The sequence below is a fragment of the Typopeltis vanoorti genome, chromosome 21 (assembly GCF_054136105.1).
Source record: "Typopeltis vanoorti isolate ZY-2024b chromosome 21, IOZ_Tvanoo_1.0, whole genome shotgun sequence".
Taxonomy (NCBI): Eukaryota; Metazoa; Arthropoda; class Arachnida; order Uropygi; family Thelyphonidae; genus Typopeltis; species Typopeltis vanoorti.
In genome coordinates this window covers 15,295,166-15,321,856 of record NC_143569.1, presented here as the reverse complement: position 1 = coordinate 15,321,856, position 26,691 = coordinate 15,295,166, and the positions used below count along the sequence as shown (strand labels likewise).

The 26,691-nt window shown below is 37.0% G+C and overlaps 1 protein-coding gene across 4 annotated transcripts in view; it reads left to right on the top strand.

The window, feature by feature from the left end:
- The window catches only part of LOC150094641 (tudor domain-containing protein 7-like), a 624,604-nt gene that overhangs the window by 360,609 nt on the left and 237,304 nt on the right, over positions 1–26,691 (top strand). For 2 of the 4 annotated variants that reach the window (XM_090410991.1, XM_090410990.1), the window contains exon 15: positions 23,736–23,844. In XM_090410991.1, the coding sequence (XP_090267117.1) occupies positions 23,736–23,844 (109 nt within the window). Of the gene's footprint in view, positions 1–23,735; positions 23,854–26,691 lie in introns of all 4 variants that reach the window. The other 2 variants (XM_090410989.1, XM_090410988.1) reach the window with 1 other exon arrangement.

Here is a 26,691-nt window from a genome sequence, read left to right as displayed (position 1 = left end):
TAATAATTATGCAGTCTGGATATGGGAGGTGGTTAATAACATAGAACCACAAGTTATTGATAATGACAAATCCAGAAGAAGCAGCAAAAGTAGAAGAAATGCTTGAGTTTGATTAATTTGCAATGGTGTATCCATCCAGGTGAGATAATGCAGCAGCTTGTGATAATTGAGGTAGATGAACTACAGATGTTGAAGATATTACAAAATTTTGAGTTGTATGGAATTGGATATTATATCAGGATTATAAAAGGAATGAAGTTAAGTCTCTGCACCAATTGTAGATTGAACTTTTCTAAATTCACTTAGCACTCTGTGTGATGACAGTTAAGATGCTTCAACAGGCATACACAAAAACAGTGGTGATAAAAGTACTGAAAAAATTGGTTAGAAAGCGAATTCAGAAATGGGTGGATAATAATATGAAACTCTGAGCTGCAGCACAGCTTTGTGTGAGAATGCTGTGTGAAAGATTGGTCATGCTTTAGTAATCTGTTAACTTTTTATAATAGCGACCCTGATTGGGATAAAGGGAATGGTAGCACATGATACTGCTGGACTTTGCAAATCTGTTTGACAAGATACCATGTAGAACTCTGTTATTCAAACTGCAGCAAATGGGGATGGATATGAAACTGGTGATATGGATAAAAGGGTGACTGATAGACAGATACTAAAGAAGTAGTATATGGAGGAGCAGAATACAAGAGAGTATAGGTAACTAATGGTGTGCTGCAGGGCTCTCTGCTTGGACCATTGCTGTTTAATTTGTACATAAATAATATAGAAAATAATTTACTGGGAGATATTTAGTTGTTGATAATGCAAAGTTGGGTAGGGTAATAGTTAATCAAGGTGATATAGAAAGATTGCAGGATGATTTAAATAGGCAGATAGTATGGATAGAACATAATGGTTGTCAGTTTAATATTGAAAAGTATAAAGTTATGCATTTTGGGTTACAAATATTACAAGCTGTGTACCGCACTGAGGGAACTTTATGCCAAGAAATTGATAAAGCCAGGAATTTGGAGATAGTAATAGATAGTTGAGGTTTAGAGGGCATATTGCTAAACTAGCCAAGGTAACTCATAAGATTACTTTGGTTGTTTAAGAACAGTCTAACAAACAGAGATAAGGGAGTTATCATTCCCCTTTACAAAGCCTTAATTTGACCACATCTGAATTACTATGCTTAGGTCAGGTCATTTGGATTTCTTGGGAATGAGGAAGTGATTGAGAGGATTCAGAAGCTAGTGACCAAGATGGTAAATGGTCTGTGGAATGCTTCCTGTGAAGATAGATTGATGGTTTATGAATTGCAGCAAAAGTTGGTTGATAGGTGAAAGGGGGGGGGGATATATGATAGAAACATTTAAGTTAAAGGGTTTTATAGGATTGATGCAGGGGAAATTTTCAGTACTTGGCTAGAGGGTGCAGAACAAGAGGTCTGTTAATGATTTCAAGGAGAGGTACTAAAGAGGTGAGGTGCCCATGCAATAATAATAATAATCTGGCAAGTGAGTCACATGAAAGTAAAACAGAAGTAGCAGTGTCCCTGACTAGGCTCTCTATCATTATCAGGTCACAGCTGAGTGGAAAGAGTTCCTTTACAATAAGAGGATACAGGAAAGAGATAAATTATACATTGATCAAACACTTAGTGGTAGTTGGTTTCTGTCAGAATTTAATGATGGGAGATGGGTATATAGAAATACACGATACAATATCTAGTGTAACATGACTTTGTCTTTTCTTACTGAATTATGCACTTTCTATAATAATGACAGTTGAGTTGGATGAAGGAAATGGCTACACCAAAATGCTGCCAAATTTTGCAAAGGCATTTGACAGAATATAGTGGGAATGCTATTATATAATCTGAAGCAAACAGAGGATGGCTCTGGAATCGATGATATGGAAAACAGGGATGTGATGGACATGCATCAGTGAGTAGTATATGGCAGAATAGAATCCAAGAGAAAGCACATGCCCACTGGTCTTCCATAGAGCTGTGTATATGTCTGCTATCGCTATTTAATTTGTACATTAATGATTTGTGGTTTGATTTGGAGGATGTTCATATAAAAGCAACATGTGTGAAAAAAATGTTTCTTCTTTGATTGTATTAAAAGCAATGAATATGAATGCAAATGTATATCTTTCTTTCCTTCATGACTAAATAGATTTATTGCAATGCCTCTGACTAGGCTCTTAAGTGTTGTGAAAGTTGTGTCCTGTGCATATATGTTCTCCTGATGATGACTTCAGTGCAGAGGTTGAAACGGTTAAGTAAAGTAATTACCCTAACACTTGTCAAATTCTTCACAATGAATGCTTGACCATCTTGTAACCTCAAAAGAAAGAATTATTTTAAATGAGAGGAAGATAGACTCTCTTTTACAGGATACCTCTGCCTATCAAGAAATTATTAATAACCATACTAAAACACAAATTAAACAATTAAATAAGCTGCTTGATGAAGTGTTAGCTGGGATCAAAATATTTTGGACAAGTAGCATACGCATTTTGGAAGTACTCCTCGTTTATATGGCCTCCCAAAAATTCATTAAGAAGGTTATCCAGTAAGATCCATCGTGAACTCCATTGACCCTTCCACCTGTAGAATTGCTAAATTTCTGTCACGTTTATTAACTGTTCACACTGGACAATCCAGATCATTCATCAAGAATTCCATTCCACACATTTTCCTGAAAAAAATCAAGGATATTCAAATACAAAAGTCAGATTTGTTAGTCAGTTTTGACATTCTTTCCTTTTTTACCAACATTCCATTATCTGACATTAATTTACTATATGATGATTATCCTCCTGATATTGCAAAGATTTTTGAATTTGTTATACATTCAGGATATTTCATCTGGAAAAACAAGATGTATAGACAAGTTGAAGGTACTGTCATGGGTAGCCCTCTGTCATGACCTTTGGCAAACTGTTTTTTTGAACCATCGAAGATAATCCCCAACCCTCATTGGTTCTGTTATGTTGATGTTCCTCATTATGAAAATGAACTTGCCACTTTTCTTCAACAGATCAATAGCCTTCATCCATGCATTTAGTTCACGTGGAAAAAGAAATGGCTGGTAGTTTACCATTCTTGGACATCTTTCTTGCTTGCACAGCCTCTGGTAATTTATCACCCAGTGTAGAGCACATAAGGTGTGCTTCTCTCCATCAAGCTTACAACAAGAACTTCTTACTATCAAAACATTAATGGAATTTAATGGTTACAACCTTCATCAAATCCAGCAGATAATTGACTCCTATGTTCCAACAGCTCAGGCTTCTTCAACAGACTGCAAGGTTCCAATCCCTTATATTTTTGGCATCTTGGAACCGATTGGTAGAATTTTGAAGAAGTATAGTCTCATTCCCACATATTTTCCTATCATAAAATTTCTCATCTGTTGCCATCTACAAAAGACAAACTGTCGCCTTTATCATTAGCTGGCATTTGCCAAATACCTTGTGAATGTAATCTAACATACATTTAAAAATTTTATGGAATTTACAACCATGTTAAAAAAACTTTTTTATTATCCCAAGGTTTCGATCTTCATATTAATATCATCATCTGGAGCATACATAAATATACAAGACAAGCTGAGTTACATTATTAACTGTAAGCTAGAGAAACGATGATTTGATCACATGTTATTCTACTGGCATGACCTCTAGTAAAAAAAAAATAAAATTATAAATTACATCTAGCTAAATTCTATTTATGATGACAGGATTAAACATTCTTTCTTATAGATGGTTTTCTTTCAGAAACAATGATGTCCTATTTTTAGTATTACAGTTATTTAAGATACTGGATGTAAAGTCCTGTTTATAGTTGTTCTTAGTGAGGAAGGTTCCGTGGGTCGAATATATGCCTTCCGTATGTTTGAGATTTTAAGACCATCGTTATTGTTCAGATTGGGGTGGTTGATAATGATCTCATAGGCTCCTGCTTTCCAGGCAATTCTGTGTAAAGTATTCAGGGCATGATCCGAAAGGCCAGCTTCACCATAATTATTATATTTAATGTGTCGTTTATGTTCTTTTTGTCTGATTGTGCATCCTGTTTCTCCTATATATGGTATATTGCAAGTACAATAAATATGGTATACTCCAGGTGGAGTATGTGGAGGGAGTGGATCTTTGGATGAGTTGAGTAAGCTTTTTAATTTTGCGGGAGGTTTAAAGGTGGCTTTGAGATTGTATTTTTGTAGTATTCTGTTTATTTTGTCTGATGTTCCTTTAATGTAGGGAATGGTTATAGTTATACTGTAGTCTGGTTTGTCTTTGTTTTTCATTGAGGTTTTGTAGAGAATTTTGTTAATAGTGTTTTGACTGTATCCGTTTTTTTGGAAAGTATTGCTGATGATTTTAAATTTGTCTTTCAGTGCCTGTTCACTGCAACAGATCATCTGAGCCCTGTTTTTTAGAGTGTTGATGACACCTAGTTTTTGTGTTGGGTGGTGGTAGGAGTTTGTGTATATATTGTCCCGTATGTGTCTGTTTTCAGTAAATAGTGAAGGAAAGATTGCCAGAGGGAAGACGTGTGACAAGTGTATCTAGAAACGAAAGTGTGTTATGTTTTTTCAGTCTCAATTGTTAACTGTTTGTGTTTGTTTAGGTAGCTAAGGAATGTGTCTAAAGTCTGGGGGCCATGGGACCAGATCGTGAAAACATCGTCAACGTATCTAAGCCAGACTTTTGTTTTTAGAGGGGAGGAACCTAAAGCAAGTTGCTCAAAATGTTCTATGTAAAAGTTAGCAATGGGGGGGGGGATAATGGCAAGCCCATGGATGTGCCTTCTTTTTGTAGGTAGAAGGCGTTTTGCCATACAAAATAACTAGAACGTAATACATGTGCAAAGAGTGCCATGATATCTGGAGTGAATTTGTTCTGTAGGAGAAGGATTGTGTCATTGATTGGGACATTCATAAAGAGGGCATAGACGTCAAAACCGACTAATAAATCATCTTTTTCTAATGTAACGTTTTTGATGTTTATGAAGTGTTGTGTGTTTTTGATATAGGAGGGGAAATGACTTACCAACTCCTTGAGTGTTGCTGCTAATTTTTTGGCTAAGTGATATGTCAGGCTGTCAATTCCTTCAACTATAGGTCTTAGCGATGTGGATAAAAGATAAAATGTCAGGATAATAAAAGTTTTTTAACACGGTTGTAAATTCCATAAAATTTTTAAATGAATGCTGATCACCAAGTAACACTGAAAGAAAGTAATCTAACATACTGTTCTGTGGAAAAAAGAATTAATGAACATTAATGTTATATCGAATACATGAAACCTCAAAAGTCTAGCCTAGTACAACATGGTATTGACACTAAACACAGTATCCAGTGGGATGAAGCTCGTCTTCTCCATAGAAGCAGGTTTAAATATGAACGCCTGTTCACAGAAAGTTGCAAAGCCCTTTTACATGGGCCAAATTGGAATGATTGTCTGTCTCTCCCAAAAGTTTGGGAGATTCTTATGTTATGTAACCATCAAAATAGTTTTTAATAATATTTTTAATATTATTATACTCTCTCCCTCGATGAGTCTTTGGACTCCCTGGAGGTGTCAAAATAATAATAATAATAAAGTTAATTACTGTGGATATTGTGTAATTTATTGTTTACAAATATATTATGCTTCACTTCTTGTTTGTAAAATTGCTTTGTTATATATGGCTTCTACTTCACCCATAGTCCATTTAGACCATTGGGGCACTAATGGTGACAGTCCTAACATAGTCTCTCCAGGTGTTTCTGTCTTTGGATCTCCTTAACAAGAACAGAGATCGAAAAATTAGTCCATTTTCTAATATCTATCCAAGTGTTTCTAGGTTGCGCTCCAGTGTTTTGTTATTTTAGATAAATTATCAGATCTAGCCACATGACCCAGCAACTAGAGTTATTTCTGGAATATTTTAGTGATGCTATTTTCATGCATTTGACAAAGGAGCAGATTTTCCTTTTAACCTCATCATTTGTTACATGTGCCATGTATATCTTCAGAAGTTTTCTGTAGCCCTTCATCTTATAGGCCTGTTCTCATCTTCCTTTAGCAATGTCCAATTCTCACATCCATATATTAAGATAGAACTAACAAGATTATCAGTGCTGTAGTTATTTTATTGTCCTACTGAAGTTATTTTATTGTCCTATTTTATTGTCTTTAACCTCTGAAAGGTAAGTTACTTTAGCAATGCATACTTTAATATCATGTTTAGACCAGCCATCTCAGTGTTGTACACTTCCGAGTTAGGTGAATCTTTCTTCTACTTACAGTTTTTAAATCATTAACTGAATTTTTCATAGGCATTTTGCCCGAAGACATTGTTTTTGATTTGTGAATGCTTATCCTTAATCCATAATCACTTAAGTGTCTTAGAAACTCTCTCTGTTAATTCTTCTAATTGATATTCATTCTTTGCTGTTGAATCATTGTCATCAGCAAATCTATGATTATTGATTTTTTTTGCTTCCAACTGTAATTCCAATGTCACTGTTTTTCAAGACCAAGTATAGGTTAAAAGTATCTGTGAAAGTATGCAGCTTTGATGCACATGCCTCTTTCCATTTTGAAAGTCTTACCATTGATTTCTTTTAACACTTCTGAGGAATGATAAAAGTTTTAATTAGGCATATTATTTTGTTATCTATTTCATATTGGTTCAGTATTCTCCATAGTGCCTTCTTTTTGTCTATAAATTGTGACATAGTATTTTATTATGTTCAATTTAATTTTGCTCCAATGAGATTTATTGTAAATAAATGATCTGTTGTACTCTTATTTTTATGGAATCCTGCTTGGCACTCTGAAAATATACGTTCTCTTTTCCTGAAACCTAGAGAATCAGATTTTTAGGAAAATTTTGCTGGTAGTTTTATAATTGCTACATTTGGTACTATATATGGCTGCATTTCTGTGTTTCTTGGCAACAAAATTGAACAAGTTTTGTCAAAAGCCCTCATATACCATTGTAATCAACATCTGAATAGTTGAGTAACAGTTCAAGCATATACACTGCTATGAAGGCATTTTCAAAAAGATTATGGAAGCAATGGTGTGCAAGGAACATTGTCTACATTATTATGCTATAAATAGTAAAATTAAATTTGCTGTTTGAGGTCCATCCATTCTTTTCATCTGCACACAAACTTTCTTGTTATCTGTTCTCTGTTGCTGTTTCTATGCCATTTGTATTATTTCACAAAGAATACTGTAAATGAATTTACTAGAGAGGTAAAATCTGTAATAAACATTTTTGACTGATTTTTTTTATTTGTTGTGGTAGTAAAATATTAATATTCATTGCTTTTTATTTCAAATCAATGTTTAGTTTTTTAAGCAATTTTGTTTTGAAGAGTAAACACAGAAATGTTTATAGTAAAAACTTTAAATGTCCCCTCCATATGTGCACCTGTTCTTTATGGAGTGGACCTCCAGTGATGGCCCTTTTCATTCTTCCTCATTTTCTGGTCATATCAAGAATACAGATAGAAAGGTATTCTTTGCTCTACTTCTTCTGAGAGTTTTTTAATATCCTATCTTCCAGACGGCTATCACTGGGATCCAGTGCCCTGCCTCTGTGTTGCAGCCCATGGATATCTGAAAAAGGTGTGTGTGGGGGGAAATCCTGGTAGTTTCGCATTACGTTTTTCCATGCTTTGGCAAGATAGGTGGTCCTGGATTGCCCAGCCAGGATCATTTGGCTATTGGGCTTTCCTGCAAGGATCATTGGTGTTGCACTAAGATTGGGTGATTGGGTGAGATCTCTGGCCAAACTAAGAAACTTCCTTTGAGCATGGGTCCTTCACCCTGACACTTCTAGCTCTCACAAGTCCTCACCCAAGTGTGCTGTAGAAACATCATTTGATAACAGAAATAAGAAACAGAAGACATCTTACACATTCTCTCCTGTCCATTTGCTTACTATCAAATCTACCCAACCTTGGATTACTACTCTCACATTTGAACTGGTGCACCTAAGATCCCTCTAAAAATTCTTGATGCAGTCCAAAAGAGTTGTTCAGTTGATTGATGACCTCTCTCTCACAGACTCTTCCACTGTCTTATAGATGGTGAATTTCTCCATTGTGTGCCAACATCCTTTTACAGTTGAACAGTAGACTTACCGAACCTCTTACTCCCAGTAATCCTTTATTCTATATATCTCGCTTCTATTGGCCAACTTCTCCCATGAAGTATTCTCCAAGGAACAACTTCCATCTTTTTGAGAAGAATATCAACAGATTACTTTGCTCTTGGTCCCATCTTGCACATGGAATTTACTTGCTATAGGCCTTGTGGCTGTTTTGTGTATAAATGTTATAAATAAATAAACCAGTGTTTCTTATCATCCATGAAACAGGTGAAAACCTAGTAGGGGGAAAAGTCACCCCTTTTTTATTCAAAAAGGGTTTAGATGGATGATAGGATATCCTGAAACTGTTAACTACATTTCCATGATATTGTTGTCGAAACATCATGTCAGCAACACTCAGAAAAACTATTTTTGAGCCACGTCATTTAGGGAAATGCCAATTATGGTAATACCTCATAAAACATTCAACTCTTCTGGAGGTGTAATATGAGAATGGGATCTCCTTGATGTTCCCAATGTGGATGTATGTTCAGAGCTTAAAGATCAAGGTGTGATGGTTGAGACAATGCATAGGAATGGTCACATAGTGCCAACAAGGAACATCATCCTTACTTTTGATACACCATAATCAAACCTCCATCATTAGTAAAAGCAGGATATTAATTATATACAGTCATACCCCGACTTACGCGAATCCGGAGTTATGCGGTTTTTTATGTGTACTTATTCCCGTCCCGCTTCACACCTCACCACTAGTCATATCTTTCGGGTGCCGGCCACGTTCGCCAAGTCACACGTGCTGTGAACAAGCACTGACGTGTTTCGCGCGGTCTCCATTCATACATGATTTTTATAGTCAACCTTGCGATTGTTTATTATTTTCTTGATAAAAATTTTATCACATAAAAAATAATAATGTCATCCAAAAGAAGCAAGTCCGATCCTTCTACAGCTAGCAAGAAAAGAAAAACATTGACTTTGGAAACAAAACTCAACATTATTAAGAATTTTGAAGGTGGAATGAAAATTTGTGAGCTAGCAAAGAAGTTCGATCTACAGGAATCCACTGTAAGAACAATCATAAAAGAAAGGCTTACAGATTTTGGAGAACATAGATTCTAACAAGGAATGAATTGTAGCTGCAAGGCAAGGAATAAAAAAATCATTAGCTTTGCTATGAAGAAATTTTGCCTGACAAGAAAAAGACATTATGCCGTCAGACAAATATATTAGATTTTATGAAACCATCGATATCAAAATAACTTTATTCTTTTATGTACGAAAAACTACAATTATGATTATATTTCTTAAAACATATAGGTGTTTTTTTAAACCATTGGTCTCAATTGTATGTTTGTATATATAAATTACATGCAAAATTATACCCCAAGTTATGCGAATTCGACTTGCGCGTTTTTTGTTGGTCCCACCTACCACGTAACTTCGGGGTTTTACTGTATTTGGTTTTATCCTTTTTCCAAGTGTAAGCAAACAAAGTTTGCGTCTGAAGTACTTTCAGGACTGGGACAGCTCGTAAAGGTGGTATAAGTTCTCATCACTTGCCTTAGTATCCCATAATGCAAAACACATCTCCTTGCAGACATGTATGATGCTATGCATTAAGGGAAGGGTCACTACCCGCACAGTTTTTGACCTTTATTGAGGTCTTATCAATGGGAGCCAGACCCAGAGGTGGTGATATTAAGGTGGAAGTAATGGAGAAGTCATATTTTTACCTAAAAACTTCCATATACTTATCTGTAATCCAGAGAATTTTAATAATAAGGTGTGATGCCGTTTGGCAACTCATATAGGTAAATATGACTTCTCCATTACTTCCACCTCTGGGTTTGGCTCCCACTGATGAAACCCCTAAGTATCGAAACCAGCTGGAAGATTGGTGATGGATGGCAATGCTATATGTAGCCAACAAAGTTCTAACTGAGGCTAGGCTGTTACCCAGGTAGAGGTAATGGATGGCAATGCTGTACCTCATGAAGTTAACTGAGGCACGGCTGTTGCTGTTAACTCTCCGATAAAATGTGATCGGTTCTGCTCAGTGGTGGATGAACCTGCCATTGGGTAGAGCCAAGCGCTAAGAATTCTTCTCAGTGACAGGGTGAGCCTGTTACTGAGGCGAACAATGCTGAGTTTTGATCCTTCGTGTCGCTCATTGTTGGGTGATCTCACGAGTTTTTGGAGAGGAAACCTCGCACTTAATACAGGGAAACGTCTGGGTAGTGATCCTTCCCTTAATGCATAGCATCATACATGTCTGCAAGGAGATGTGCTTTGCATTATGGGATACTAAGGCAAGTGATGAGAACTTATGCCACTTTTACCACGAGTTGCTCCAGTCCTGAAAGTATTTCGGGCACAAACTTTGTTTGCTTACACTTGGGAAAAAGGATAAAACCAAATATATAATTAGTAGCATAGCCAAGTGGGAAAAAACTTCCATAAAGTAATCCAGAGAATTTTAATAATAGGGTGTGACACCCTTTTGCATCTCGTATAGGTAAATATGACTCCTCCATTACTTCCACCATAGTATCACCACCTCTGGGTCTGGCTCCCACTGATGAGATCTCAAAGGCCAAAAACGGTGTGGGTAGTGACCCTTCCCTTAATGCATAGCATCATACATGTCTGCAAGGAGATTTGCTTTGCATTATGGATACCACCTTTACCATGAGTTGCCCCAGTCCTGAAAGTACTTCAGGCACAAACTTTGTTTGCTTACACTTGGGAAAAAGGATAAAACCAATAATTAGTAGTATAGCCAAGTGGGAAAAAACTTTCAAAAGCAGGATATCTTAACTGTTCTGTCAGGATCTACCTTCCTGAACCACTAAAGTGCTTTAAATGTCAGAAATATGAGTATACCCAAACTGCTTGTCATAGCTCTATTAATTGTGCATGATTTGCTAGTAACGTGCATGATAATAAATTGTACTTCACAAAGTACAATGTGTTACTTAGGAGACTCCATCCATTCTACTCGCATCCATTCCAAAGTCTAAGAATTAAAAAAGAAATACAAAATGTAAGAACTGAACAAAATATCTCATATCAGGATGCAAAGAGGAAGCTAACCACAACAGCATTTATCCTGAAATCCTCTATCTAACCACAACAGCATTTATCCTGTAATGCTGAGAAGGCAACAGTAAAGAAAATATCAAAAGCATCGCAAACATGTCTGTTTCATCATTCAATAATTACAGCATACCTAAAACTTATGATCATGAGTGCTTCTCATTAGTTTTCCTTAACTATTATGGTCTCACTCTTGAAATAACTCCTAAAATTATTACATTCAGTGAGAACCTCCCATAACACATAGCATTATACATACGGTAAGGATATGTGCTTTGCATTGTGGGATACTAAAATAAGTTATGTCAAGTCATTAGACTCTATATACAAGTTGCCCACTCATGAAGTTACTTCACGTGCAAACTTTGTTTGCTTACACTAGGATAAAGGATTAAACCAAGAATATAATTTCTTGGCATCTTTAATTTATAATATAATCCAGTGAGAGAAGCAGCAGCTCAGTTTTTCTACAAATGGATTAGTCAGACAATCAGCCATTTGTTGAGAAGGAACTAAAAACAACTGTACTCTCTCATGTTAGTTCACTGGGCCCGATATGGCATCTATTGTGAGATGAAAAAACATCCTGCACCAAGGAGGAGTTTCTGAATTCACGTCATTAGTCAGTAGTCATCACCATCCCAAAATGAAAAAATCCTGCACAATCAACTGATTACTAATCCGTCACTCTAACCAGCTATTTTCATAAGATAGTGGAGAAAATGGTGAATTCCAGATTTCTCTGCTATTTAGAAAGCAACAATATTCTCTACAATACACAATGTGGCTTTCATAGTGATCGTATGACATTTTTCCATTTAGAAACATGAGATCATTCCTAAAATAAGAATATCTAGTTTCAGTTTTCTTTGACATAGAACCTTATGGCATAGCCTGGATATATGGCATATTAAAAGATCTCCATAATGTAGGTCTCAAAAGTCACTTCCTGTTTTTATTAAACACTTTCTGAATCTTCAGTCTATGTGGGAAGTACACTTTGCCATTTTGCAAGAAAGAGTGTTTCCCAAAGTTAGGTTTTAATCATGACACTATTTGCTGTCAGAATAAGCTCAATCATGGGCAATTTTTTTTTAATCATTTTTGAATTTTCATAATAGTCAATGCTCTACATGTCATGTTGATGTTTCAGTTTACTGTCATTCTTGTAACATGAGGATCATTGAAATGCAGCTTCGACAAGTAATCAATCTTATCTCTTTATGAGTTCAAGTTTTCAGCAGTATTAAAATAAATATTAAGCCTAATTTAAAAAAAAAATAGTCATACAGGCATCAAAACCAACTAGATAACTAGGAAGAGATCTCTTATGTGGTGTGATTATAAAGAATGTAGAGCACTGACCAGTGCTGTTGATATGTCCATTCATCAATTTCTTGTAGTGGTAATCATTTCCCTTTATAGAACAAAACAACTGCATTCCATTCTGATTTGGCTTAAACCACACATAATCAGATGATAGCTGGTTACACTTTGGCATCTTTTAGGCATTTACATTAGGTACTGAGGCAACAGCGAAAAAGTCAGCAAGGTGAACAACCTTAAAATCCAACCAATATTCAGGATAGATTCTGTCACTGTAAGAGGCATCAATAGAAAAAGAGGTAAAGGTAGCAGAAGAAGTACAGAAATACCAGTAAACACTTTTTTTTGATTTCCCCCATGAGAGACTGCTGAAACCCATAACACATTAGTACTGTATGCAGGTAATGGTTAGGCGATTTGAAACCTGCCTTCTTGAAAAACTTGGAGGCTGTAATTGTTGGGGAACATTTTATGAGAATGCTATTCCAGAGAATAAGATGGAAGGGGAGAGAAATGGGAGAGGCAGATTTTATTGAATCTGCAGTTGGATCATAAATGGAGTACAGCCACTGCTTGTGTTTTTGACAATTTTAGTAGAAAGGATAGGAAAGATGCGTGCTACTTCAGTGGAATAGCATCTGTGAAATACTGGGTGGGGGGATGAAACTCAGAATCCTTGAGATGTTGGGTGAAGTGAGTGACTGCAAAAATTGTCATGAAATGGCTAAATTGCTATTTGTCCAACATAAAGAATTTTTTGGATGGCATTTGGTGCACCGTATTAGCATTAGCTGGATGGATAGGTGAAAAAGCTATCTATTGATGCAATGTGATTGTGCCTGGAAAGCGCAAACGTAAATTCCCCTGAAGAGATCTGATTTTCTGTCTAGCAATTAATCGTTATCATTGAATGGGAGATGTATTGATCTTGTTAAGAAAAAAAAGTAGTAATCAGTTGAACGTGACTAAAGATGTCTTTACCATTGAATGATAGTATGAAAATGGGAAGATCACTTTGTGCCATACCTTGTATGGCACAAAGTGTGCTATCATCAACAATGCTGTCAATAGGAGAAGGTTACTTATGTTCATATGAAAGAATGCAGTGTCATAAGAGTCCTGGGATATTAGTACATTAGTAGATAAGCTCAAAAAAGTGAAAGTCATCTACCACGTTACACAGTGATTGACCAGAGAACAAACTTGGATGTAAATGCAGAAACCACTCTAGATAATGACTCTATCCATAATGCATAGCAGTATGCACATCTGACAAGAACGGTGCCTTGCTTTATGGAATGCAAGGGCAATTGATGTGAAGGTAGCAGAGCTGCTATATACAAGTAACCTAGTCATAAATAAACTTTATGGCAAACTTTGTTTGCTCACACTTGGATGAAGGATTAAACAAAAATATAAGTTCTTGACAAGTAAAATTTACTTCGTAAGTTGAAGAACTTTCTATATATATATATATATATATATATATATATATACACACACACACACACACACTCTCTCTCTCTCTCTCTCTCACTCACATATGAGGGTGGTCTGAAAAGTTTTCTCAGTCTCGTCCATAGATGGCAACACTATCACCAAGATTTTTTTTTTTTCTAAGTTGGTACATCTCTCATAAGCATCTATGTGAAATTGCAAGTCATTCTATCAAGTAATTTGTTTTATACAGTTGTCTGAAGCAAAAGTGTTGTCTGTATCCCTTGAAATGGATAAAATTGATTATTGCGCGGGTATGTCCATGTGGTTAGCCTGGTGGCTATGTGCTTTGCAACCATATGCCTGGGGAAGGAGTGTCCTGGGTTCGATTCCCGTTGCCAATGTAAGGAGCTTAAGGATCTTCCTCAGCCATAGCCAAGTTTGCCCGTCTCGGGCGAACAATGGGGTTTTCCCCCCCAGTTTATCTGGGGTTTTTCATCCCGCAAACAGGCAAAGTGGCCCCATGGACACACGGATCTACAGCCATAAATACTTTCCCCCCCTATTGAGGGGGCTCAACTTGCTCCAATAGGGATGGGGGGGAAGGAAGAAAACTCCATATGAATAAATAAATTGTGAGTTTATAAAATTCTTTTTAAAAGAAAGTTTAATTCCAAAAGAAATTCATTCGAAGTTCATAAATGTTTATGGGCACTCTTCTCCTTCGTTCTCGACAATTAAGAAATAGACTGTTTTAAACATGGCCATACCAGCCTTTGAAGATAATCCACGTGGAGGAAGTCCAAAAAGTGTAACAACACCAGAAATCATTGATCAAGTGCACGATATGGTATTGGATGACTGGCGAGTCAAAGTGCGTGAAATTATTGAGACTATAGGCATTTCAAAAGAATGTGTATGATATATTTTGCATAAAGAATTGCAAATGAAAAGATTCGCGCAAGATGGGTGCCATGCTTGCTCACAACAGATCAAAAACGTACTCGCATGCAAATTTCTTAACATTTGCGTGTCGATTTACTACTATGGATGAGACTTGGATTCACCATTACACACCAGAATTCAAGTAGCAATCAAAACACTGGACTGAAGCCGGTTGTTCAGTGCCAAAGAAGACAGTCTGTTCCATCAGCAGGAAAGGTCATGGCATCAGTGTTTTGGGATGCTAAAGGCATTTTGTTTATTAGTTATCTTGAAAAGGATAAAACAATAACCAGGGAATATTATTCTGATCTTTTAACCAGACTGGACGAAAAAAATTGTGAGAAAAGTTCTGGTTTGCAGAAAAAAAAATCATCTTTCATCAGGACAATGCACCTGCCCACAAAGGTGTTTTGGCAATGGGAAAATTAAGGGATCTGCACTATGAATTGTTAGAACATCCACCCTATTCCCCAGATTTGGCTCCCTCTCACTTCTCACTCTTCCCAAAACTAAAACTCTTTGTCACTGGTCAGCGCTTTTCTTCGAATCAAGAGGTGATTGCATCTGTAGAGGGGTATTTGAAGTTTATTTTTTCTCTTGGTTAGACTATAATAAATTTAGTTTAATCCTATATCCAATTGTAAGCAAACAAAGTTTGCACCTGAAAATGGGAGGCAGATTCAGAGTCTGCCTGGGTTTACTCTGATTCTGCCTCCCACTGACGAGTCCTCAGTAAAGGTCGAAACCGGTCTGGGTAGTGGCCCTTCCCTTAATGCAAAGCAGTATACACATCTGCTAGGAGATGTGCTTTGCTTTATGGGAGATACTGAGACCTTGGTCCACCTTTGCTACGAGTTGCCTAGGGATTGCACCACCACCTTACTTCAGTCCTGAAGATATTTTCAGGTGCAAACTTTGTTTGCTTACACTTGGATAAAGGATTAAACTAAATTTATTATAGTCTAACTAAGTGAAAAAGAAACTTCCAACATCTTTCTCTAAATCCAGAGCAATTTAATAAGGTGGTACACCGGTTGGCAACTTGTATAGATAAATATGACCTCTCCATTGCTTCTGCCTTAGTATCAACACTCTGGGTCTGCCTCCCACTGAAGAGTCCTCAATAAAGGTAGAAACCAGTCTGGGTTGTGTGGCCCTTCCCTTAATGCATAGCAGTATACATGTCTGCAAGGAGATGTGCTTTGCATTATTGGAGATACTGAGACAAGGAGTGATGAGACCTTGGTCCACCTTTGCTAAGAGTTGCCTAAGGATTGCACCACCACCTTACCTCAATCCTGAAGATATTTTCAGGTGCAAACTTTGTTTGCTTACACTTGGATAAAGGATTAAACTAAATTTATTGTAGAGGGGTATTTTGCAGATCTTACTGAGAAGGACTATAAGGACAAGATAATGGTGCTGGAGCATCACTGGAATAAATGTATTAGTCTTAAGGGAGATTATGCTGAAAAATAAAAATAATTTTGAAATTATAAATTATTTTTTTCATTGTTAGGCCGAAAACCTTTCAGACCACCCTTGTATATATAGCACTAAGCACAGTATATCATGCTAGTAACTTATTTTAAAATTTACATATAAGGGAATTCTATTCCATCGTATTTACTTCACTAGATGCAGAAATTAATGTTTTATGACTTAGGAAAATATTACATTTGAGATTTTATGACATTAAGATGTTTAAAAAAATACTAATCTTAGAAATAAATCTTCTGAGAAAATTTAAACTGGCATGCCATGTATATTTAACAATTTGCAAAAATGTGTATTCTTGATACGGAAAGGACATGATGTGCAGATAAGTGAAGTCCTGTGTGATTTATTCATTAACACATTCAAGAATGTCTTGAATGTGTTAATGTTTAAATATGAAATTCTAAAAATTGAGAAATTTTTTTATCACAAATAACTTAATGTATATAGTGAAAAATGTATTTCATTAAATAACTAAGCTTATTTGAATGCTAAGTAAAACATTTAAAAAAAAATACTGAATATTACAATTTTTAAATGTACTGCATCTGTCTTATAGCACTGTTAGCAAAGATGCAATTAATTCATACCATTGTGTACTGCTAAAAGAAAGAAAAAAAAAAATTTTTAAAGTAATGTGAAGGGAGGTGTGATAAGTATTTAAACATTCAATGACTCCCCCCCCTCCTTCCATTCAGTCCTTATAAACATTCTGGGAGAGCCTAATAACAATTGCATCAGTGTAATATTACTACCACTCATTCTACAACTATTTCAGACTGTTTTGCTTAGTAATGAAACGTTTATTGTGGTATGCACTCGGACTTTCCATTTGTAGTAGTGACAGTAATTTTGATGGTAATTTCATCTACATCCTTTCAAATGCTTTATGCAATGGAATGGCAACTCTTATCTCTTTAGGCCATCATTCTTAGTATTTCCTCAATCCTCTGGGTTACCTGAATTCACCACCTTTGCAACATGTTCCCTGAATTTCAGGTTTCTATCAAAATCACCCTCAGATCATTTCTTCCCCCCCACTTCCTCCATTGCAGTTCCTCCAACAGAGCATTCAGCCTCCCATAAACGTATCCCAAACTTCAAGACTATGTTTAGCTGCATTAAACTGACATCCCCACTATTTGCCCATTTGTCCAGTTTATTCAAATCCTCTTTCAGGGCTACCACATATGCACTATTACTAATAATCCTTCCCAGCCTCAAACTGCAAACAACTGAATATCCCACTGCAATCCAATGTCATTGATATAAAGGTTAAACAATACAGGTCCTAGTACTGAGCCCTGTGGGTTGTCATTTGTAATCTTCTGCCTCCTTTATACTCAACTCTCTAACTATGAGATAGCCATTCCCGAATCTAGTTCACCAACCTAACATTTAACTCATGTGCTGCAACTTAAATATCATCATATTATGTTGTACCCTGTCAAGTGCCTTTGTAAAATCCAAAAAAAAAAAAATTTGGCAGAATATGCCTTTCTCTCATCAAATTATTATAAAAGGTAATCATAAAACATGAGTTTTATGATTACCTTTTATAATATCCATGCTGACTCACAGATAACATTACCCTCATCTGCCAAAAGCTGTAATTGATCCTTTACGAATTTCTCCAAGATCTTAACAACTACTGATGAAATACCAAATGGTCTGTGGTAATTTCATCTATATCTTTTGAAATGCTTTATGTAATGGAATGACATCTCTTATCTCTGCAGGTCAGCATTCTTCTCAGTATTTCAGCAGTCCTCTGGGTTACCTTCATCACCTTTGCATCATGTTCCCTGAATTTCAGGTTTCTATCAAATCACCCTCAGATCTTTTTTCTCCCATTTTCTCCAGTGCAATATAGTTTGCAGTTGAAAAGTACAGCTCTGTTGTAATAAATTTAGTTTAATCCTTTATCCAAGTGGAAGCAATCAAAGTTTGCACCTGAAGTATCTTCAGGACTGATGCAACTCGCACTAAAGGTGGACCAAGTCATTATCTCCCATAATGCAAAGCACATCTCCTTGCATACATGTATAATGCTATGCATTAAGAGAAGGACCTCTACCCAGACCGGTTTTGACCTTTATTGAGGTCTTGTCAGTGGGAGCCAGACCCAGAAGTGGTGATACTAAGGCTGAAGTAATGGACAGGTCATATTTACTTATTTCATATTTATTTACTTCAGGCGCAAACTTTGTTTGCTTACACTTGGATAAAGGATTAAACTAAATTTATTATAGTCTAACCAAGTGGAAAATAAACTTCCAACATCTTTCTCTAAATCCAGAGTAATTTAATAATAAGGTGGTACACCTTTTGGCAACTCATATAAGTAAATATGACCTCTCCATTGCTTCTGCCTTAGTATCACTACTGCTGGGTCTGGCTCCCACTGACGAGACCTCAGTAAAGGTAGAAACCAGTCTGGGTAGTGGCTCTTCCCTTAATGCCTAGCATTACACATGTCTGCAACGAGACGTGTTTTGCATTTATGGCAGATACTGAGACAAGGAGTGATGAGAGCTTGGCCCACGTTTACTATGAGTTGCCTCAGTCCTGAAGATACTTCAGGTGCAAATTTGTTTGCTTACACTTGGATACAGGATTAAACTAAATTTATTATATTTTAACCAAGCAGGAAAATAAACTTCCTGCAGCTCTGTTGAAAAGCCAGGTCAACAGAGCTGTTAGTTCTTTAGCATATTCTTTCAAACCCCATTGCAAAATTCCATCCAGTTTCATTCCTTTATTGATATCCAAAGTACTCTTAATTGATCTAGAGAAATCGTGCCATAGAGTACCAAGGCAAGAAGTCTGGAGGAGAAGGAGAAATATGTCATGTTGGTGCAGGAGATGTACAGAAACGTGAAGAAGAGTTTGGACCTGCCTGGGAGAGACAAAGTTTTCCAGTGACAGTTGGCTTGCATCAAGGGTCAGCATTAAGTCTGTTCCTGTTTAATATTGTGATGGATGTGGTGACAGAGGAGGTGAGAGAAGATGCACCTGTCATAATGTTGTATGTGGATGACATTGTGCTGTGTGCAAAATCAAGAGAAGTGGCAGCTAAACTGGAAAAATGGAGGAAATTATTGGAAGAGAGAGGTATGAGGCCAAGCAGAAGTAAGACAGTGTATATGTGGCAAAGTGGATGGCAGCCAGGAGATGGAGCTGGAAGGAAATGTCATCAGGAAGGTTAGGGACTTTAGATACTTATGTACAGCAGTGAAAGAGGATGGAGAGGCTGAGAAGGAAGTGGGATGGAGGAACTGGAGAGAGATGGCTGGAGTGCTATGTGATAAGAGGGTGCCGATCAATTTAAAAGTCAAAAATCTACAGGACAGTAGTGAGACTAGCTATGACATATTCTATGGAAATTGCGGCCCTGAGGAAAAATAGCATCAGTAGGATGGAGGTAGCAGAGATGAGAATGCTTAGGTGGATGTGTGGTGTCAGAAAGGATTGTCTGAGAAATAACTATGCAAGGGGAATGGTGAAAGTTATGAACTTGGGAGCGAAGATACAGGAGGCAAGGTTGAGATGGTTCTGTCATGTGATGAGGAGGGAGGCAGATGAATGTGCAGGGGAGTGCACATCCATCCTCATGAAGGAGGCTTCATGCAGATGAAACACAGGTGGCCAAAGAAGATGGAGGGAGCTGGTGGAGGACGACTTGAGGATGAAGAACTTGGATGTGATTACAGCCCAAGACGGGAGGATGTGGAGGAGACTCACTGAGACAGCAACTCTGCTTAAGTGGGACAAGTTGCAGAAGAAGAATACTCAGTATTTGAAACACAAACTCTCTTCTTGCACTTCTAAACCTCGAACCTATCCTATCCTTCTAGCATTAAAACTTACTTCTCCAGGATGAAATACTCCAATAATATGTTTGTTTATTGAACAACTCTGCTATGTCCTTTGCATCAGTCGCTCTATACTCATTCTTATCTAACAATGTCATTCTATCACAATCATTTCTCCTCCTACTGGCTACATAGCAAAAAATTCCTTATGATCTCAGGCCCAATCTCTTCTCATATCTCAGTTTTGTCTTCCTTACCATACTAGTCACTCTCCTGGCCCAAGTCTTATATTCTTCATGCATTCTGCTCTCTACCCCTCTCCTTATATATGTTCCATAATCTCTTTTTTGCCTGCAATTCCTGTTTGAAATTGTCATCCACTTTACACCAAATTGCATTCTCTTCTTCACTCACGGTATAAAGCTTGCTATTGCTGTTAATAAATATTCCTTCCCAAGTACTGATATCTCGCCCTTCCATTTCCTCCCTCCATGGAACTGCCCGAAGTTGATATCTAAGACTATTATAGTCACCTAATCTTCAAAGGTACCTGTGTCATGACTATAAACAAAAAATTACACGATAACCACAGTAATGAAAGTACAGATAATTCATTCCTTTCTTTTCATTTTAGCTCTCCTCTCTTCTCTATAATCAGCTCTTCTGATGCCATGATCAAATCTGAAACTCTTGAACCTTGTGCATCTTCTATTACATGTTGCCTCCCTGAAAAATTCCAGAAATTCTATTCTCTTATTACCACATGCAGTTTCATCTTCCCAATTTATACTGCTATTGTAAAATGAATGTAAAATGAAACAGATAATTTGTACTGAAAATAACAGTACATCAGTGCATAGAAACAAGTAAATCAAAGAAACGGGAATACCTTAGTTATGTACAACATTTGGTTTACCAATTAAAAATGGCTGCTACATGCTAGAAATTAATATATTAACAAAGAATATTAAAATATCTGTACTTTTATTTCATTAAAGTTAATTACTGTGGTTATTGTGTAATTCTTTGTTTATTATAACTACACATTTCTTTCTCTTTGATACTCCTGCACGTCTATTAATCTTCCAAATCAAAAACACATGGTCACTCTCTCCAACTGGGGGACAGAGATGCCATCTCAGTTATATCAGCTCTTCTGATGCTATGACCAAATCTAAAACCCTTGAACCTTGTGCTTCTACTACATGTTGCTTCTCCTCCAGAAATTCCATTCCCTTATTACCACATGCAGTTTCCTCTTCCCACTTTATACTGCTATAGTTAAAATCTCCCATAACAGTCATTCTTTTTGCACTTGCCAAGCTCAACTGTCTAAAAAATCTCCTGCTCTTCATCCTCTGTGCTCCCTGGCTTCTAGCAACGTCCCACTAAATATCCTGTCCTGCCCATCTCTACCTCACACCATATGCTTTCAAAACCATTGGCACCATTGCACTCCATAATCCTCCATTCTGAGAGGACGTAGGTCATCACTTATAAGCAGTACTCCACCACTGCATTTTCTCTTCCTATCCTGTTAGAAAATGCCTATTCCTTGCTACTCCTTGTCTATACATCATATTCTGTCAACCACATCTCAGATCCCAATAATCTTTGGACAGGCTAATGCTATCAGCACCACTGATTTGTCTCCTTTATTTCAGATACTCCTGGCATTAGTACAAAGAATCAAGGCATTGTCACTGTTTCTATATCTATCATTATCCCTCTCAGACTCCACTGAATTCAGCATTACCCTAATCCCACAAGAGGCCATCCCTGTTCCCACATCCACCCTGATAATTCTAGTTTCCCTGCATTGACATTCTGACTTGTTCAGAAAACAATATTCTCTCCAGATGCCTATGTCTTTATTCATTCAAATGAAGACATTTCTCCCACACAGTTACTTCCTTTTCTCAAATGCCAGCTTTTGTGCAAAGAATCAAGGTTGGTCGATTGGTAGAGCCTCTGCTACTACTGGCTCACGCAAAAAGTTAAGCAAGTTTGAGCACGGTTAGTAGTTGGAAGGGGAACAATTGTTTGATGCTCTTGGCACACTGATGAGTCTTTGGACTCCCTGGAGGTGTCACATAATAATATTAATAAAAATGCCGCAAGTATTCACGTATTCCGAACCTCTATTTCAACACATACTGGCTATTATTCTATTCATTATTGACGATCTTCTTCGCATCTCTGCATTATCATAGCTTGGCAACACATGCACTATCTTTCCCTTCTCAGTCTCTTTCATACAACCTCAAGCATGAACCTCATATTTTCTCTTGCCACCTGATTCGCACTGCCTCTCGAGTCATACATGCTGTGCCCACCGTCACAATAATTTCATCCACCCTTTCACCTTAATTGCCATAGTGACACTGTCTGTTGTTCCTCCAGGCAAACTCTCCTCAGGCATCCTATCTTGCACACCATTATCATTCCATCTTGCACACCACTCTCCCCCCCCTTCTAACACTTTCTTTGTTTCCTACTTACCCATTGTCTCCTGTCATCTCTCCATCCCTGGTTCCATCACTGTCTTGCCTTTCTCATATTCCACCTCTTATACTGTTCTACTGGTCTCTCCCCTTATATCACCCATTTCTCTCTCTCTGTCTTACTCCTAGTCTGATTAGCTTTGCATTCATTATTTTCAGTTGCCTAATTTCTTCTTTCACACTTCTTAACTCATTCCCAAAACATTTTACTTCCTCTTTTAGCACATCTATCTCTCTGCAACCTACCTACTCTTGCTTGCCTTTCATCCTCCCATGTAGCACCATCTTTGAAAACTTCACGGTGTTTCAACCTTACGTTCTTCCTACTTTTATTTTTTCATCCACACTGTGCTCGTTATCCTCTCCGTCGATCATGCTACTCATCTCTCTCTCTCTCTCTGTCATTATTCTCCCATTTCTGATGTAACGCTGCCGAGGTCTGATATACTAATGTCTAAATCACAAAGTTTTTCCCATTTTCTACATTTTACACATATATGCACTTCCTGATCTCTCACATGCCACATATCTGTTGGGATGCATACATGCTGCAAGCACCGCATACCACAAATTCCAGTATGCTGTGAAAATGTAGATTTAAATGTGGAGGGACTTGGTGATAAGCCATCTGCAAACTGAGCTGCAGCCATTATTCAAATACTACACTAAGAACTACTACAAACTATAGCAAAATATTACATTTTTATGTACGTATTCCCTAGCTGCAAAGCTAGGGAATACGTACTTATTCCCACATAAATACATAAAGTATTCCCACAGACTATAGGTTGTATCAAGCTTAGATTTCCTGTAATTTAAAGTAAAAAACTTGAATAAAAATAATGAAACTTATCTTCTTTTTTTTTTTTCTGCTTCCAATTAATGCATCTGACTCTGACCTCTGGTGGATTTTTTGATTTTGATGTATAAATTTTAATTATTGATTTCTGAATTAAGTTATGAACTTAAATATTCTCTTTCTCATAGGGAATCATATCCAATTTCTGTTATTCTCTATGATACATCCACAGATGAAGACATCAACATAAATCAGAAATTGAAGAGTGATATGATTAAAACTATTGGAGCTCCTGAGGTACCAATGGTAAATTTTAGTGTAATAAAATTGTATATTTCTTTATCATGTAAAAAAAAAACTTGTGCTAAATGTGGTTAAAGCCACTTCTTGGCTTAATTCAAGCATTAAGCCAAAAAGTGGCTTACATAAGGTATCCTCCCCACAAATTTATTGTAACCCAAGTTATAAGAAAGTCAGAATTCTTGGAATTATCACCATAGTGTAGTATGGCAAATAAGTCGGTGGGAAAAAATCAATTTATGCATAAAAATGTTGTGCTTCGTTTGAAAAACAGCAATTTTAAAAGTGAAGCCTTTTAAGCATTTAACAGCAGAATTTAACTTAGATAGTGAAACTTCATTATAATCAATGTTAATATTAAATACTCTGAAGCTCTCGCATGTTCTTTCATGTGTGCACTGTCCTTCAAAGTCATATTCACTGTTACTATACAAATAAATAACGGAAAAACTCACGTAGAAATATTATTTAATAGTATAATTTTCGCCTGTGTGTCACAGGCATCTTCAGTACAATTAGGCACAAAAATTAAACACTAACTGACAATTCTAAAAAGCGCCACCTAAGTAGCTGGTGTAAGATAACTAAAAAGGTCTAACTTTCCTAAAAAAAAAAAAAAAAAAAAAAAAAAAAAAAATTTAATACAATAAAAAGTTAGGAAAGATTAGCTGATTTGTAAAGTACTATCTCCCATAAAGGGGATAGACGTAAGCCGTCGGATCTGTTTAAGTTAGGAGAATGAAGTAGAGTTTCACATGCTTCTTTATAAAGGCGTTCCATGAGAAACTGACTTTTGTGAAGAACTCTTGTCTTTCTCCAATGAACTCTGTGTCTAGTGAAGATGGCATGTTCTGCAAGTCCAGACTTTTCAGGTTTAAAGTATTCAATATAAGATTGGTGTTCTTCTAGCCGAATGGAGGCAGATCTTCCCGTTTCGGACAGATAGTACTTTACAAATCAGCTAATCTTTCCTAACTTTTTATTGTAGTAATTTTTTTTTTTTTTTTTTTAGGAAAGTTATTGACCTTTTTAGTTATCTTACACCAGCTACTTAGGTGGCGCTTTTTGGAATTGTCAGTTAGTGTTTAATTTTTGTGCCTAATTGTACTGAAGATGCCTGTGACACACAGGCGAAAATTATACTATTAAATAATATTTCTACGTGAGTTTTTCCGTTATTTGTATAGTTATGTCTACTCACGGTTTACCTCTTTTTAAAACTCATATTCACTGTTGAAGTAGAGAGATTTAGTTATAGGCAGTGGAAAATGAAGCAGTGTCCCATCACGCTTCTCTTTCATTTCCAGTTTCTTCTCTATCAGTTTTCTAATGCTTCTGAGTTGGCCCTACAATTTCACTATCTTTGTTGCTTTCTAGTCATGGTTATAAGGGAAAACAATATTGTAAAATGACCCTTGCGCATCAGCACTCAAGTATAGCAGAAGTGACTCAGTGTAAATACTTTGTGGGAGGAAATTGCTATAGATCTTGAATGCAGTATAGTGCATCATGAGATTTAAGAACAGAGATGGCAAATGGTTGCCATATGTTATATATATTATACGAGGGCTATTCAATAAGTAATAAGACTAATTTTACTGTCACGAAACCACTCATCACAATATTAATTTCTGTGGAATAAAGAAATGTTGCTGTCTGTAACAAAAAAGGTTGATAGATGGCGTATATGGGCTGATGTGCCAGAGTGTCACGTGACTAAACGCAAGCTTGTTTAGGCGCGCCTACGAGCTGCGACCAGTCATCGAAATGGAAGCATCCTTGGAACAGCGTTATGCGATTAAATTTTGTGTGCGTTTGCAAAAATTGGCATCGAACACTTTTAACATGATACGCGAAGCTTTCCACAATGAAGCAATGTCGAGGGCAAGTGTTTTTCGCTGGCATAAAACTTAAGGAAGGCAAAATGTGGAAGATCTTGAACGTGAGGGTAGACCTTCAACATTCATCACAGAGACAATGATCAAATTCTGTGATCCTCAAGGAGGATCGCAGAATTACAGTACACCAGCTGCATGTTGTCCTGAATATTTTTGTGGGAAGTGTTCACTCAATCATGGCTGAACATTTGGGACTGAAACGTGTTTGCGCCTGATGGATTCCCAACCTCTTGACACTGGAGCAAATGCAGCATCGAGTGGATGTGTGCACAGAATGGAAAGAAAGACTGGAACAAGAAGGCGACAACTACTGTAAAATGCATGATTACAGCAGATGAAGCTTGGTTGTATCATTATGACCCTACAATGAAACAACAAAGCAGTGAATGGAAGCATCCGTCTTCGCCTATCCCCAAGAAAGCAAAAACTGTAAATTCGGCTGGTAAAGTTATGACCATAATGTTTTTTGACTACGAAGGCATTGTTTACCAACATGCTGTAGAACCCGGGAATACTGTAAACGGTTCATACTATGCAGATGTTTTACGGACAGTGATACAGCACGCCAAAAGGAAGCGTCCATTGCTGAAGAATGGCTTCTTATTGCACCACGACAATGCAAGGCCACATATTGCTGGTGGTGTAGTGGACGTTTTGCAGAAGAACAACATAGATAGCCTACCACGTCCTCCATATAGTCCTGATCTCACACCGTGCGATTTCTGGCTGTTTCCTCAGCTCAAGAAACCACTAAGAGGCCGTCATTTCGAAAGCAACAAAGCATGTGTAAAAGCTGCGGAGGCAGTTTTGAAAGCACTCTCAAAAAATGGACTTTCACATGTGTTTAAGAAGTGGACGCAATGTTGGGACAAATGCATCGCGTCTCACGGTAGTTACTACAAAAAAGACCATGTAAATGATGACGATTAAAGGTAATCTGTTTTCT